The sequence below is a fragment of the Naegleria gruberi genome (genome assembly GCF_000004985.1).
Source record: "Naegleria gruberi genomic scaffold NAEGRscaffold_69, whole genome shotgun sequence".
Taxonomy (NCBI): domain Eukaryota; phylum Heterolobosea; class Eutetramitea; order Acrasida; family Naegleriidae; genus Naegleria; species Naegleria gruberi.
This window is the reverse complement of record NW_003163258.1, coordinates 45,468-59,471: the sequence shown is the minus strand read 5'-3', so window position 1 is coordinate 59,471 and position 14,004 is coordinate 45,468. Positions and strand designations below refer to the sequence as shown.

Sequence of the window (14,004 nt, the reverse complement as noted above, 5' to 3'; positions counted from 1 at the left end):
ATCAAACAGCAATTTTATTAGCAGAGGAAGGAACAATATTTTATTACTACAGTGAAGGATTATCGGAAGGATCGGATAGGGATCTTGATGTTATATTGGAGAGGAAGCCTCCCAAGTTTGAATTTCAAATTACAGCATTTGCTCAAAATAAGGGAAAGGAACAAATCAAAATGAAATTGAATCAATTATTACTGTTTTATAATTGTCACGTTGAGGAACCTTATTTATGCGAGCAAATTCTTGCGAAGGAGTATTTTTCTGCTAATTTATTCGAGTCGTCTGTAAATATGTCAATTGTTCAGTGGAAATTCGATTCAGAATTGGTTACCTATCATAAAGATGGAAGTATAACGTTGAAGAGTTTCACCTACCCTGATTTTGTTTCAATAACAGTGGCCCCAAACGGAGTACTTTTTAAAATATCATTCCCAGCAGTAGTTCATTCGAGGTATGTGGAATCAATCATTTTAGAAAAGCTAAATAATTTATAGAAATAACCAATCTAAATTTTTGTACATTAAGCAAGATCAATTATTTTCTAAACATTGTTATCCTGATAGATGGAAATATGCAGTTGCTATTGCACTCTATTACTACAAGCAAAGATACGATAAGGATGAAAAGCCAGTAAATGTGGAAATTATTTACACAATGACACTTCCACAAACTAAAAAGACATCAAGACTTACTGGAGAAGTGAAAAAGGGAGTTAATAATGTCACTCTATCGAGTGTCTACAAGAGTATTGCCACCCATCGACAAAATCAAAGTTGTATAGGATATTTATCATGTTGTTTGGAGAAAAATAATACGATTCTAATAGAGTATACTCAATTTATGACGTTAAAATACTTGAAAGAAGTTGTGGAATTAATATTGAACGAAGAGGAATTATATTTTCTCTCAGATATTTTCAGTTTTTTCAAACTGTGGTCTTATGATCCTAGTTATTCGAGGCCATTGTCAAAGGTGTTTGATGTCAATATACTTCCACCAGAAATATACAGCTTCTCTGAAAGCAGGAAAGGTGTAGAGATTACAAAATCATTACCTAGCAAGGAGCTTTTCCAAATAATGAAACACCTTTTCGAGAATTCTCAAAAGATGGTCGTTTACAAACCAAATTTGGAGGTTCAAACAAAGAAGAATTATTCATCTCAAATACTTAAAGAATCTCATTACAAATCAATTGGTCATTTTCAATTATTTGCCGATGGTAGAATACGAGCTAAATTTGAGGATAGAACAATTATTGATATGTCTGAAAAAGAGAAAAATAATTTTTCATTTTCAGTTTTGACTCCAACAGCAGATGTGGTACATTTTTCTGTTGATAGAGAAAATAAGGCACCAGTCCATTTAAGAAATTATGTCAATGTTGTTTTAGATTTCAGAACAGAAGCACTGAAAACCTCTGAAGAAAAACAGCAAGAAAGAAGAGAATCAATTGAATTACAACAATTAGTTAGAGAATGTTACGAATCCAATCGAATGATTCTTCAAATGAGCAAACTCAAAGCAATGCAAAACCAATAAAAACAATTAAACCAAATTCCACATTTATTTCGAATCTTTGAAAAAAAAATGCAAACTAACACACCAACATCTTCGTCCGCTTCTTCTGATATTAAATCACCAAAACATAACGATAATTATTCTCTGTATCAATATTTTTACTTCTGTAAAGCCGTTAATACAATCTTTAGCAAATGGACTGCTCTCACTCTTGCTAGACAACATTCTGCTTCGGGAGGTGATACCGATGATTTATTGGATGAATTCCAAAATAATATTAAAGAGTGGATTTCTAATGATGGTGACCAATTAGAAGTTGATGAAGTTGTACAATATATGAATGATGTTTTGGAAGAAGATTTAGGTATTGATATTCTTGATGGATCAATTAAAATTGTTTCTAAACATATTCTCATACTTTTCAAACAAATTCTCAATAATAATTTTACTGAAGTCATTAGATTACTTTCGGAAAAACAAGGAACACCATTTGAAATGCCATCAGAAGCAGAATTTGTTGAAAAGAAATTACATGAAGAAAAGGAAGAGAAAATAAGAGTTAATCACGTAGATAGTGATGATGAAGATGCTAACATGGCTGATCATAACCATGACCATGTTCATGTTAAGGAAGAACCAGAAATTGATGAAGATGGTTTCCAAACAGTAAAGAAGAAATCAGGAGGACGTAGACATTAAATGTTGATAAAATTATTATTTTTCCAAAAAATTAACAATACTCATCATTTAGAATGTAATATATTTCAAAATATTAATAATATTGAGAATTACCTCAATGGATGATGTAATTTGGTCATCATCACACGAGTGGATAATCCTTAGTTATCTATCTCAAGAAAACACGTCTATGTCTTGCTGGAAATGACGTGGAGTTCGAACCGTTGTTTGCTTGAATAAAAAATTTCAAAGATTATTTATTAAAAAAAATTCAACCTCTCTGTTCACCTTTCATTTTCATTTTTTCCGCTTCAAGCCGGTTTTGAAAAACAACAAGAGGAAGAAAATTTAATCATCAAATAATTATAATTTTTTAATAATACAAGATGGATCCAACATTAAACGAAACATCGAACGGTGTTCGTAATTCTTGGAATATTCTTCCAGCTAACAGAATTGATCAATCTCGTTGTGTTATTCCTGTTGGTTGTTTATACACTCCTCTCAAGGAAATCCCAGGACTTCTTACACTTCCATACGAACCTGTTGTTTGTAAAACTTGTAGAGGTATTCTCAACCCTTTTGCTAGAGTTGATTATAGAATTAAACAATGGAGTTGTCCATTATGTATGGATGTTAATATGTTCCCTCCTTCATACTCTGGAATTACTGAAGCTCAACATCCTGCCGAACTTCACACTGGTTTCACTACTATTGAATACAAACTTAACAAGCCTAATGCACCAGCACCAGTTTTCCTTCTCTTGGTTGATACTTGTCTTCCAGAAGATGAAATGAGATTCATGAAGGATTCTATTTTGCAAAGTCTTAATATTATTCCTGAAAATTCTCTTGTTGGTTTGATTACTTATGGAGCAACAGTTCAAGTTTTTGAATTAGGATTCAAGGAATGTAGTAAAGCTTATGTTTTCAGAGGAGACAAGGAAACACCAGTGGAACAAGTTCAAGAACAATTAGGTTTGAAAATGCCATCCCAACCACAACAAGGACAATTTGGACGTTTACCAAATCAACCAATTATTAACCCAGCCATTTCTAAATTCTTGTGTCCACTTGCTGATTGTCCTCAATTAATGGATATTATTGAAGAACTTCAAACTGATCCATGGCCTGTTAAGAGTGGTCGTCGTCCACGTCGTTGTACCGGTGTTGCTTTATCTGTTGCTACTTCTCTTCTTGAATCAACCTTTAAGGGATACGGATCTAGAATTTTGAACTTTATTGGTGGTCCATGTACCTTTGGTGATGGTGAAGTTGTTGGATTGGAACTTATTGAACAAATTAGATTGCACAATGAATTGAGAAGCGGAAAGGCTCCACACTTCAAGAAGGCTACCGAGTTTTATAAGAAGATTGCTCAAAGATTAGTTCAAAATGGACATGTTTTGGATATTTTCGCTGCTAATCTTGATCAAATTGGTGTTTTGGAAATGAAATCTTGTTGTGAAAATACCGGAGGTACTATGGTTTTGACTGACACTTTTGATAATCCAATCTTTAAGGAATCATACATGAGATTCTTTGAAACAGGATCTGATGAACAACTTAAGATGGGTTTGAACGGCTCAGTTGAAATTCAATGTTCAAACGAAATTAAGGTTTGTGGTGTTCTTGGTCCAGTTACTTCCATGAACAGAAAGGCCAATAATGTATCTGAAAATATTATCGGTGAAGGTAGTACAAATGCCTGGAAGATTAATGCTATCCATCCAAGTACTACTCTTGCCTTCTACTTTGATGTTGTTAATCAACAAAATCCAACCAACATGAATACTCCAGCTATCAGATGCTTCCAATTTGTTACTGCTTATCAACATCCTTCAGGCGAATATAGATTAAGAGTAACAACTCAATCTCTTGGTTGTGCTCAACCAAATAGATTTGATGAACTTGCCCAAGGTTTCGATCAAGAAGCTGCCACAGCCCTTGTTGCCAGATTATCTGTATTCAAGGCTGAAACTGAATATTTATTCGATGTTTTGAGATGGTTGGACAAGTCATTGATCAAGTTGGTCTCCAAATTCGGTACTTACACTCCTAATAATCCTGATTCATTGATCCTTTCACCTCAATTTTCAGTTTTCCCTCAATTCCTTTACCACTTGAGAAGAAGTCAATTCTTGAGAGTTTTCAACTCCAGTCCTGATGAAACAGCTTGGTTTAGATTACTTTTGAATAGAGAAACAACCACCAATTCTATTACCATGATCCAACCAACCTTGTACTCTTACTCTTTCACTGAATCCCCACACCCTGTTGAATTGGACTCTAACTCTGTTAGACCTGATGTCATTCTCCTCTTGGATACCTTCTTTACCGTTTTGATTCACTATGGTGAAACTGTTACTTCATGGAGAGAAGCTGGTTATCATCACCAACCTCAATACGAAAGCTTTGCTAAATTGTTAGAATTACCAAAGAACGATGCCAAGCTTATTATTAAGGATCGTTTCCCATATCCAAGATATATCGAATGTGATCAAGGTTCAGGTCAAGCAAGATTCTTGATGGCCAAGATTAACCCTTCAACCACTCACAAGGACCAAATGTATGGCCAAAATAGTACAGTCGTTTTGACAGATGATGCTGCTATGCAAGTATTTTTGGATGGTCTTAGAAAACTTGCTGTCCAATCTCAATAAAACTTGGCTGAAACTTTATTGGAATCTACTACTATTTATTGGTAAATAAGTGTATTAACGGCATCTGATAATGGATGGATACGTAGTGAAAATATGAACCATTGAAAAGGGAATTTACCTTCTTCCTCTCCTAGCCACTCGGTACGAAATATTTCAATATTTTCAGGATTAAGTATTGGCGCAGTATTAGTGTATTGTTCTTTTCCAAATAGATTAGATTGCAATAGAACTAATCTATCACTTGCTGATGCTGAAGAATAGTTGAAAGATCTAAGAACATCCATTGTTTCAACACTAATTTGTGAAACGTATCTGGTGTCTTCTTCATTTTCATTTCTGAAAAGATCAATTTTAACTTTCATTGTAAACGACTGGTGTGGACGGGCAATATTGAAGTAATCCAATGTAAACTCCATTAATGATCTCAGCTGGTGTAGGTCTGGTGAGCCGGCACTAGCATAGAAAATGTCATCATTGCAATTACTATCTTTCTTTTTTTGCCAGGTAATATGGAATACAGAATTCAAGTTTGGCTCAAAATCTCTAAGGCATAAAAAGGCATCACTATCATAATTCAATGATGAAAACGTTTTGATAGTTCCTAGAGTTCTATGTTTCGAATAACTTGCAAATTTAGCAAGACAAAACGCTTTCTTAAATTGCCATGAATAATCAGTCTTTTGTGGAGTTGACCATTTAATCTTTTCTCTTGGATTTACATCAGTCTTGTTTCCCAAACGTACATCATAATAATTATTTGTTATTTGATTTGAAGGATCTTCACGCCAAAACTTGGCATATTCAAGGCTAGAGGCAATTAATCTGTCATACAGCACATTCCAGACAAATTCATTATTTATCAATTCATGATACCACTCTTTACAAACCATCAGCACAGATCCACTCAACACATCATCCATTCCAATGAATAATACTACATGAGTCATCACTGATTTTAATATTGTTTTTGTTTGTTCTGATCGGAATTTCATATTCTTGATTAATCGTTCATAAAATTCATCAAATGATGAGGATGATGATACTGAAAAGGCTGTTTGCAAATCATCAATACGTAGTAAATTGAGTGGATTATGAATTGTCTAGATTATTTTAGCGTTATTGCTGTGGTGCTGGTCATGGTCGAGTTTTCTTTTCATGTTTGTTGTTATTTTTTTTTCTTGTTTTTTTTACTACTAAAACTTTTATAGGTTCACTCAAGTACATGAGATTACAAAATAAATTTTAATTGGCTAGGCATTACAATTGCATCTACTTTTCCAGTTTCCAGTCGAAAAAATGTCTTTCAGATTCAAGCATTTCGAATATTATTTATTGAGTTGAGGAAATAAAATCAACACTGTATTGCTTTAATGTTATTGAAAAAAAGCTGTAGATGGGTATTGTATAATAACTTACAATTCAATGGATAGTTTTTATTGCAAATATTTCCCTTTTTGTGTAATTCACCAAAATTTTTGCTGATTCGTTAAGTTGTTACTTGACTATTGCTATTCGAAAGTTGACATTTGAGTGCTAAACCCAGAGACAACAATATGATTTCGCATCACAACCTCAATTACTAACTATTTAATACCACTTCCACTTTGAGGGGAAACACACTTTAAAAAGTGTCAAAAAAGCATTGTGGCAAGTGACGTTCTCTTAACAAACTCAAAAAAAAATGATTCTTGGGAATAACTACCTTTTAACCATTCTGTTTTGCATGTGTTGGGCATGTTTAACATTCGTTAACACCCAACAATCACTAACAGTCAACTTGTACATTTCCCAACACGAAGGATCTGATTCAAATTCAGGAAATTCAACAACTAGTCCTTTTCAAACCATAGCCAAAGCTTCTCAATGGATTCAAACCTATAAGAATTCACTCAGTCAAACTCTCATCAAGAATGTTACAATTTATGTGAACATTGATGATGGTCGTTATTTTTTCAATGCTTCAACATCGATTGTGAAACCTTCGAAATTTAATGATCGATCATCGCCAGTCTATTGGAAACCATGGAGAGAGAATGGTGAGGTAATCTTTTCAGGAGCAGTGCCATTGCCTTCCTACTTGTGGAAAACATTTGATTCTAATGATGAAGATTCGTATTCAATGCTTCCACAATCAAGTAGGGGTCATGTTAAAATGTTAAATTTAACACAAGCTGGTTTCTCCTCCTCTCAGATTGTGGCACTCAAGAGGGCAGGTTATTCCATTGGTGGAACAACATCTGGGAATGAGTTATTCTTCAGAGGAAAGGTTCAAACTGTTGCCAGATATCCAAATAAGACTCCTCAAGGGGAAGATCAATATTTGAAAATCTTGTCAACTGATGCAGAATACATGGTGAGATTGAACAGCACTGGTTCTCCTAATAGAATGAATTGGCCACTTGAAAAGTATCCATTCGTATTCTCCTACTTTTATTATGATTGGGCAGATGAATTGGCACCGCTTTCTAAACTCTATTCGAATGGAACAGTTCAATTACAATTTAAACCTTCGCTTGGAATTCAGAAAGGTCAGAGAATTTATGTGGCCAACTTTTTGAGTGAATTAGACATGCCAGGTGAATATATTATATTGGATGATGTCATTTTCTTTTGGCCTCCTTCAGAAATCACTGCCAATGATGATGTCATGATTTCAGTTTCTGAACATTTGATTGTTTCATTGGCCAATGGACAATTATTTTCAAATCTCAAGTTTGAAATGTGTAGAGGGGTTGGTTTAGTTGCTAATACATTGACAGCAATTGAGATTTCACATTGTACTTTTTCCAATATTGGTAATAGAGGAATTTCAATGACAAACTGTGATGATTATTGTAAAATTAATTACAACACATTTTATGAAATAGGACAAGGAGGTTTGAGCATTAGTGCTGGATCAAGAACTACACTTACTTCATGGAATGCACTTGTTATGGGAAATACAATTTTTAACTATTCCAGAATTGGCAAAACTTATAGACCAGCAATTTCAGTCCAAGGCGTAGGAATCACATGTAGAAACAATGAAATTTACAATGGAGACCACGTAGCCATCATGTGGGGAGGTAACAATCATGATTTATCCTACAATAAGATTCACAATGTCTGTAAATCATCTCAAGATAGTTCAGCAATTTATTCAGGACGTGATTGGACACAGAGAGGTAATCTCATCAGATATAATTACATTTACAATGTTAAAGGAATGGGTGATCTAGGTGCTACATGCATCTACTTGGATGACATGTTCTCTTCAGTAACCATGTATGGAAATATCCTGGTTGACTGTTATAGAGGATTATTGATTGGTGGTGGAAGAGACAATGTTGTGTTTGGAAATGTGTTTGTGAATAATACACAGGCCATTTATGCAGATGATCGTGGGTTGACCTGGGCCAATACTGTTGAAATTAACACAAATCTCCTCAAAGTTCCATTTAACACGAGTAAGATTTGGATTGACTCATATCCAACACTTCCAAATATACTCAATGATGAACCAAATACTCCAAAAGGCAATAATGTGACATTTAATGTGTTTGTTGGAAAGACGAGTAATTCAATTTTCAATAATTTCAAAAAGTATAGTACCTATTCGAATAATACAGCCGAAATGACTGATTCAATTTTTGTAAATTTTGCTGCTGGTAATTTCACAGTATTGGAAAGCTATTTGAGTTTGTTATTGGGAGTTCAAATTCCAATTGATCAAATCGGTGTGAAATTAGATCAAGTAATCAACTCAAATTCTTCCAATAATTCGATTCCATCCACCATCTCCTCAGCCAAGTATTCCAATTCCAGTAGCTTCTACTACACCACAACCAAGCTATTCCTATACGAAACCTACTCCAAGTAAATCATCCAAGCCAATTGTGGCAACTTCTTCAGGAGGTGTCATTCCAAGAGCTGACAGCAATGGAACAATTATTTCACAAGCATCAAATTTGAGCGAATCAAAATTCATTCTTTTATTCAGCATTACATTGTTAATCATTGTATTTAATATTAAATATTAAATCTTTATTGTAATCATTCAGATGAAAGGTTGCTACAAATCAGTGAAGTTACATTACACATTTTTTCAATTCTGCAATAATTGTGTCCAACTGCTTATTAGAAACTCCTTCTTTTTCCTTACAAAACATAATCAGCGGAAGGAAATGTGCAAGGTAATGAGTTTCCTTAAATTTTCTGTCTCCAATTTCATCCTTAAACTCTTTCAATATTTTAGTCTTTTTCCAACACTTTTGACAAACATCAAAAGAATTTCTGTCACTACCAGTTGCATAATAAAAACCCTCACAATCTTCTTCACACACATCACAAATTGATTTTGAAATAAAATCATCGTAAAGTTGAGTAATGAATTTCTTATCCTTTCTATTCTCAATTCCACTTACGGTTACCAAGTTGAAATATTGTAAAAATTGAACAACACTTTTGCTTAACATGCTTTCCTTATACGAATCAAGTAGCCATTTAAGTGAATCCATCATACTTGCAGTTGTTCCCTTACCCTCTGAATACATTAAGGCGAGGGTAAACTTTACTTGATTATCCCCCTTTTCGGCTGCTTTCTTATAGTATTCCAACGCCTTTTCAAAGTTCTTTTCAACCTCAACTCCATTTTCAAACAAATAACCCATCATTAAAAGTGCTTTAGGATATTCTTGATCTGCAGATTTTAAAAACCATTCAAGAGCAGAAGAGAGATCTTTGCTAGTGCCACGTCCAAAGAAATAACAGTTTCCAACTTCGTATTGAGCTGGTGCATGATCTTGTTTAGCTGCTTTAAGATACCATTCCAGTGCTTGATATTCACTCTGCATACCATTGAGAAATAAATCTGCCACTTCGTATTGAGCATTGGCATCTCCTTGACGAGCTAATTCCAAAATGTTTTCCATACCGAATTCCTCTTCATCCTCATCATCAAGATCTTCAAAGTTGTCTAATAAATATTCAAGAGCACATTGTGCACCTGCATGTCCTTCTTTAGCAGCCGTAGAAAACCATCTAAAAGCTTTTGACATGTCACAGGGAACTCCTTCTCCATTAGCATACATGGATCCAATATTATATTTGGCAGCTGAGCTGACACCTGAAGTTCCATTTCCAGCCGATTTCAAATACCATTCCATTGCTTTGGCATTATCTTTTTGAACTCCTTGTCCATAATAATAAAATTGGGCAATATTGTGTTGTGCATCTGCACTATTGTGTTCATCAGCTTTTAAATACCATTCCATTGCCTTGGCATAATTTTTTTTAACCCCTTCTCCATTCGAATACATGTATCCAATATTAAACAATGCAAATTTATCACCCTTTTCAGCAGCTTTCAAGTTCCATTCCATGGCTTTCGAATAATCTTGTTTAACACCCATCCCCTCATGGTAAAATCCTGCAATATTATAATGTGCAGCAGCATGGCCTTTTTCAGCAGCTTTCAAATACCATTCCATTGCCTTGACATAATCTCCCTCCCTCTCATACTTGGTTCCTAAATTGAAGAGATTTTTAGCGTCATCATTCTGCTGTCCTTCAGGTTGACTCATTTTGTTGTTTGTTTTTTCAATAGTTGTGGTCCTAAAAGGTCGCCTTAATAAGTGAATTTTTCATTGCAACCATGTAACTTTCTGTAAAAACAATAGAAATTGCTTTGGGTTTAGTCATAACAAATTTCAAATCAAGAAAGACAATCTCCAAAGTTGGAGAGATATGTACTGAAAAATAGACCTCCCAAGAAACCGCTCGATTAAGTCTTAATTCAAGGAATAGAAAGGATGAGCAAAAACTTCCAGCAACGCCGCAATACCAGAAGGAAATTTAATCAATACAACGCCGTATAATTGTGGCAATCTTTCAATCAGTGGATAATCATGTTGTTCCTTAATGATAAAGGACCTAAGAAAATTCAACTAATGAAGTATAAGCTCATCTGTTCTGTGGTACTTCAAACAGTTGGAGCATTAAGAATAAATTATTAAGCTGCTCCGACTCAATTTGATTTCTTCCTCATCAGTAAACATGCTGATTTGAAGAGAGAGAATGAACCATCAGATTCTTCAATATTATAATAATAATAACCACGAGAAAAAATTTACAAGTTTATTAATTGAATGAGACCATTGTTACGGCAGGTTTCCCATAGAGTTAAGTCTGATTCTAACAAGAACTATTCAACACTTTAAAAAATGTTCTTATTCTTTTCAAGCCATTGCTTGATAGAAGTTGGGTGAACATTTGGATACTTGCTATTTTGAATATTCTTCAACTCACAAATTCCACTGTGAAGAGCGTATTGATATTGCATTCCAATGTAGGCCCAAACGTTATGAGTGGTATTCTTGGTAGTTTCAATGAGTTTCTTAAGATCCTCAACACTTCCTTTTCTTTCCAATGTAATCTTATGTCCAGTGACTTGTTCAATTTGTTGAGCTAGTTGAGTATAGGAGACACGATCACCAGAAACAGAAACAATCTTGTTCAATTGTTCTGGATCAAGAGCAGCCTCGACAACATACTTGGCAGCATCTTCGTAAGTAGTTGTATCAACAAGAGTATCAGCAGATCCATAATAAGTAATCTTGTGATTCTTGGTGTCAATTATGTTCAAGAATGGTCCAAAGAATGTTTCCATGAAAACTCCATTCAAAAAGATAGTGTAACCAATTCCTGACTGTTTCACTTGTTCAGCAACTTGCTTTCTCATATCAAAGTGGTCATGATCACCAATGGAAGCTCTTAAATAATCAGCAGAATAATCAGAAGGAATGAAACGTTTAACACCAGCCTTCTTGGCAGCTTCCAACAATCTTAGTTGACCATCCATAATGGTGTCTTCAGAACCAATAACAGCACTAATAATAACATCAACATTTTGACATGCTTGTTGTAAATCCTCGACAGAATCATTCAATGCTCCACTAATCAATTGAACTCCCTTTTCTTTCAATTGTTCAGCTTTAGTTTCGCTTCCCTTTCTGATCAATGCAGAAACTTGAACTGTTGGTTTGTTTAATAAGGCAGAGGTAATCAAAGATCCTAAACGACCAGTGGCACCTACAACGAGAACTTTGGTGGATGACATGTTAAGAGATGATTGTTTTGATTGTTTTCAATTTTTTGTTATTGTCAGTTCAGACAATGTGTTCGCTATTTATGCAATCCACAACTGTTATACACACTCGCTTTTCTTTGTCTCATTTCTTCCTCCTTTCTTCCTCTCTGATGCTGTATTTTTAATTCATTCATGAATCAACAGCCGACTCTATTTCCTCCTCTTTTTCCGCGTGTTCATCTGGACCTTTTAACGACCAATTTTGTTTTTTTCAAAGTTGTAAAAAAGGCGGGAAGTTTGAGTTGAAGTGGAAATGTAAGCTTGGTAAAGCAGTGTAACAACATTGTGGCAGCAAAACACAATAGGACAAAAGTGGCATTGTAATGATCATAACCAAACAGAAACAAGTGAGAAAAAAATGAAAAAATTGCAAAATGGAATTGTTGGAATTGATTTTGGAGGATCACACTGTAGGGCTGCCGTTTACATTAAAGATCACATTGAATATATTCCCAATAAATTCGGTAAATACGAAACTCCAACTTGTTTGGCCTTTCTAGATGAATCATCATCATCATCAGTATCGGAAAGTAAAATATTAATTGGACAAGAGGCTTTAGAATATAGTTTAGTGAATCCTCATTGTTGTTTCTGGGATTTTAAAAAATTAATTGGAAAAACATTTCATGATGACGATGAGTTTAGTTCACAAGAGAGGAGATGGCCATTCAAAATTATTCGAAAGGAGGATGGAACTATTCGATTGGGTGTTATTAATGGTGAATTATCGATATCTGAAATGATTGGATTGATTTTGAAAGAATTGAAGCAAGATGCTGAAAGATATTTGAATACTTTAGTTACAGAGATTATTGTGTCAATTCCAAATTATTATTCGAATTGTCAGAGAATTATAATGAAAAAAGCTGGCGAGTATGCTGGCCTAAAAATTGCAAGATTCATACATGACACCTCTGCATCTTGTTTCCAATATCTTTGGAAGGAACATGGAGAGAGGAGGGTTTTCCTATTTGACTTGGGAAGGAGTGGATGTTCTGCATCGATAATGATTGTAGAAAGTGACATTTTTGAGACTAGAACGAGTGAAGGATTCTCTAATGTTGGAGGATCATTATTGGACGAAAGTCTGGTTAATTATTGTTGTGAACAATTTTACAAATCATTCAAAAAACATTTACAAGAAAATCCAATTTCAATGAGGAGACTGAATTTGGCATGTGAAGAAGCAAAGAAGAGACTTTCGAATGAATTAGAAACAAAAATCAGTCTTGAATCTCTTATGGATGGAAATGATTTTGAGATTACAATAAGTAGATCACTTTTTGAAGAATTGAATATTGAGTTTTTTAGAAAATGCATGAATTTAGTGACAAGAGTTCACACAAGATCATTAATTACAAAGCAAGAGATTGATCATGTGATTTTTGTTGGTGGAGGAGGTGAAATTCCAAAACTAAAAGAGCTAATATCTAACTATTTCGGTAAAACTCTCTATCCTAAACCTCTTTTACCATACGAGGTTGCATTTGGAGTTGCATTTGAAGGAGGGATATTGGGAGGTTTCGAACAGGAATGCCTTATCATAGACACAACCAGTCGACCAATTACATGTGAAATGGAAGGAAATATGTTAACTATATTTCCTACAGAGGTTTCGATTCCATGTATTAAGGTGTCTCAGTTGTTAATTTCAGATTCAATAATGGAAAGGAAAACATTTCAAATTAAAATATTTGAAGGGGATAGACCAGAATCTAGAGAGCTTATTGGAATTGCAACTATTGATATTGGAATTGATCTTACAAGCAACAGATTAGAAACCAGATTTGAATTTGATGTTAATGGAATCCTATCTATTATGCCATTTTCCAACACATTAATCAAAAGTAATTGGAAACACATATCCTCGTGTTGATTCGAGATGTTTCGTTTTCATTCAAAAAATTTCCTCATTCGCTAGAAATGAAAATCATGATCATTTCATTAAAACAAGATCCAGAAATAATGGCAATCTCAAAGATTCAAGCTATACATTCTATTGAATTTAAACTATTCCCAATC

General features: G+C 34.3%; 6 protein-coding genes across 6 annotated transcripts; 4 read left to right on the top strand and 2 right to left on the bottom strand.

Annotated features, from left to right (window-relative positions):
* Positions 1–1,584: 1,584 nt before the first annotated feature.
* NAEGRDRAFT_53393 (uncharacterized protein) lies at positions 1,585–2,214 on the top strand (the record flags this gene model as incomplete). The annotated part of the gene is made up of 1 exon (XM_002670614.1): positions 1,585–2,214. One exon carries the CDS (start codon positions 1,585–1,587, stop codon positions 2,212–2,214), a length of 630 nt encoding a protein of 209 aa, XP_002670660.1.
* A 365-nt stretch (positions 2,215–2,579) lies between these two features.
* On the top strand, positions 2,580–4,880 carry NAEGRDRAFT_81780 (Sec23 protein; the record flags this gene model as incomplete). The annotated part of the gene is made up of 1 exon (XM_002670613.1): positions 2,580–4,880. The coding sequence occupies one exon, from the start codon at positions 2,580–2,582 to the stop codon at positions 4,854–4,856; it is 2,277 nt and encodes a 758-aa protein (XP_002670659.1). The 3' UTR covers positions 4,857–4,880.
* A 1,657-nt stretch (positions 4,881–6,537) lies between these two features.
* NAEGRDRAFT_74328 (uncharacterized protein) lies at positions 6,538–8,715 on the top strand (the record flags this gene model as incomplete). The annotated part of the gene is made up of 1 exon (XM_002670612.1): positions 6,538–8,715. The coding sequence occupies one exon, from the start codon at positions 6,538–6,540 to the stop codon at positions 8,713–8,715; it is 2,178 nt and encodes a 725-aa protein (XP_002670658.1).
* A 208-nt stretch (positions 8,716–8,923) lies between these two features.
* Positions 8,924–10,417, bottom strand: NAEGRDRAFT_74327 (uncharacterized protein; the record flags this gene model as incomplete). The annotated part of the gene is made up of 1 exon (XM_002670567.1): positions 8,924–10,417. The coding sequence occupies one exon, from the start codon at positions 10,415–10,417 to the stop codon at positions 8,924–8,926; it is 1,494 nt and encodes a 497-aa protein (XP_002670613.1).
* A 632-nt stretch (positions 10,418–11,049) lies between these two features.
* Positions 11,050–11,952, bottom strand: NAEGRDRAFT_74326 (uncharacterized protein; the record flags this gene model as incomplete). The annotated part of the gene is made up of 1 exon (XM_002670566.1): positions 11,050–11,952. The coding sequence occupies one exon, from the start codon at positions 11,950–11,952 to the stop codon at positions 11,050–11,052; it is 903 nt and encodes a 300-aa protein (XP_002670612.1).
* Positions 11,953–12,340: 388 nt separating this feature from the next.
* Positions 12,341–13,858, top strand: NAEGRDRAFT_74325 (uncharacterized protein; the record flags this gene model as incomplete). The annotated part of the gene is made up of 1 exon (XM_002670611.1): positions 12,341–13,858. The coding sequence occupies one exon, from the start codon at positions 12,341–12,343 to the stop codon at positions 13,856–13,858; it is 1,518 nt and encodes a 505-aa protein (XP_002670657.1).
* Between the last annotated feature and the right edge of the window lie 146 nt (positions 13,859–14,004).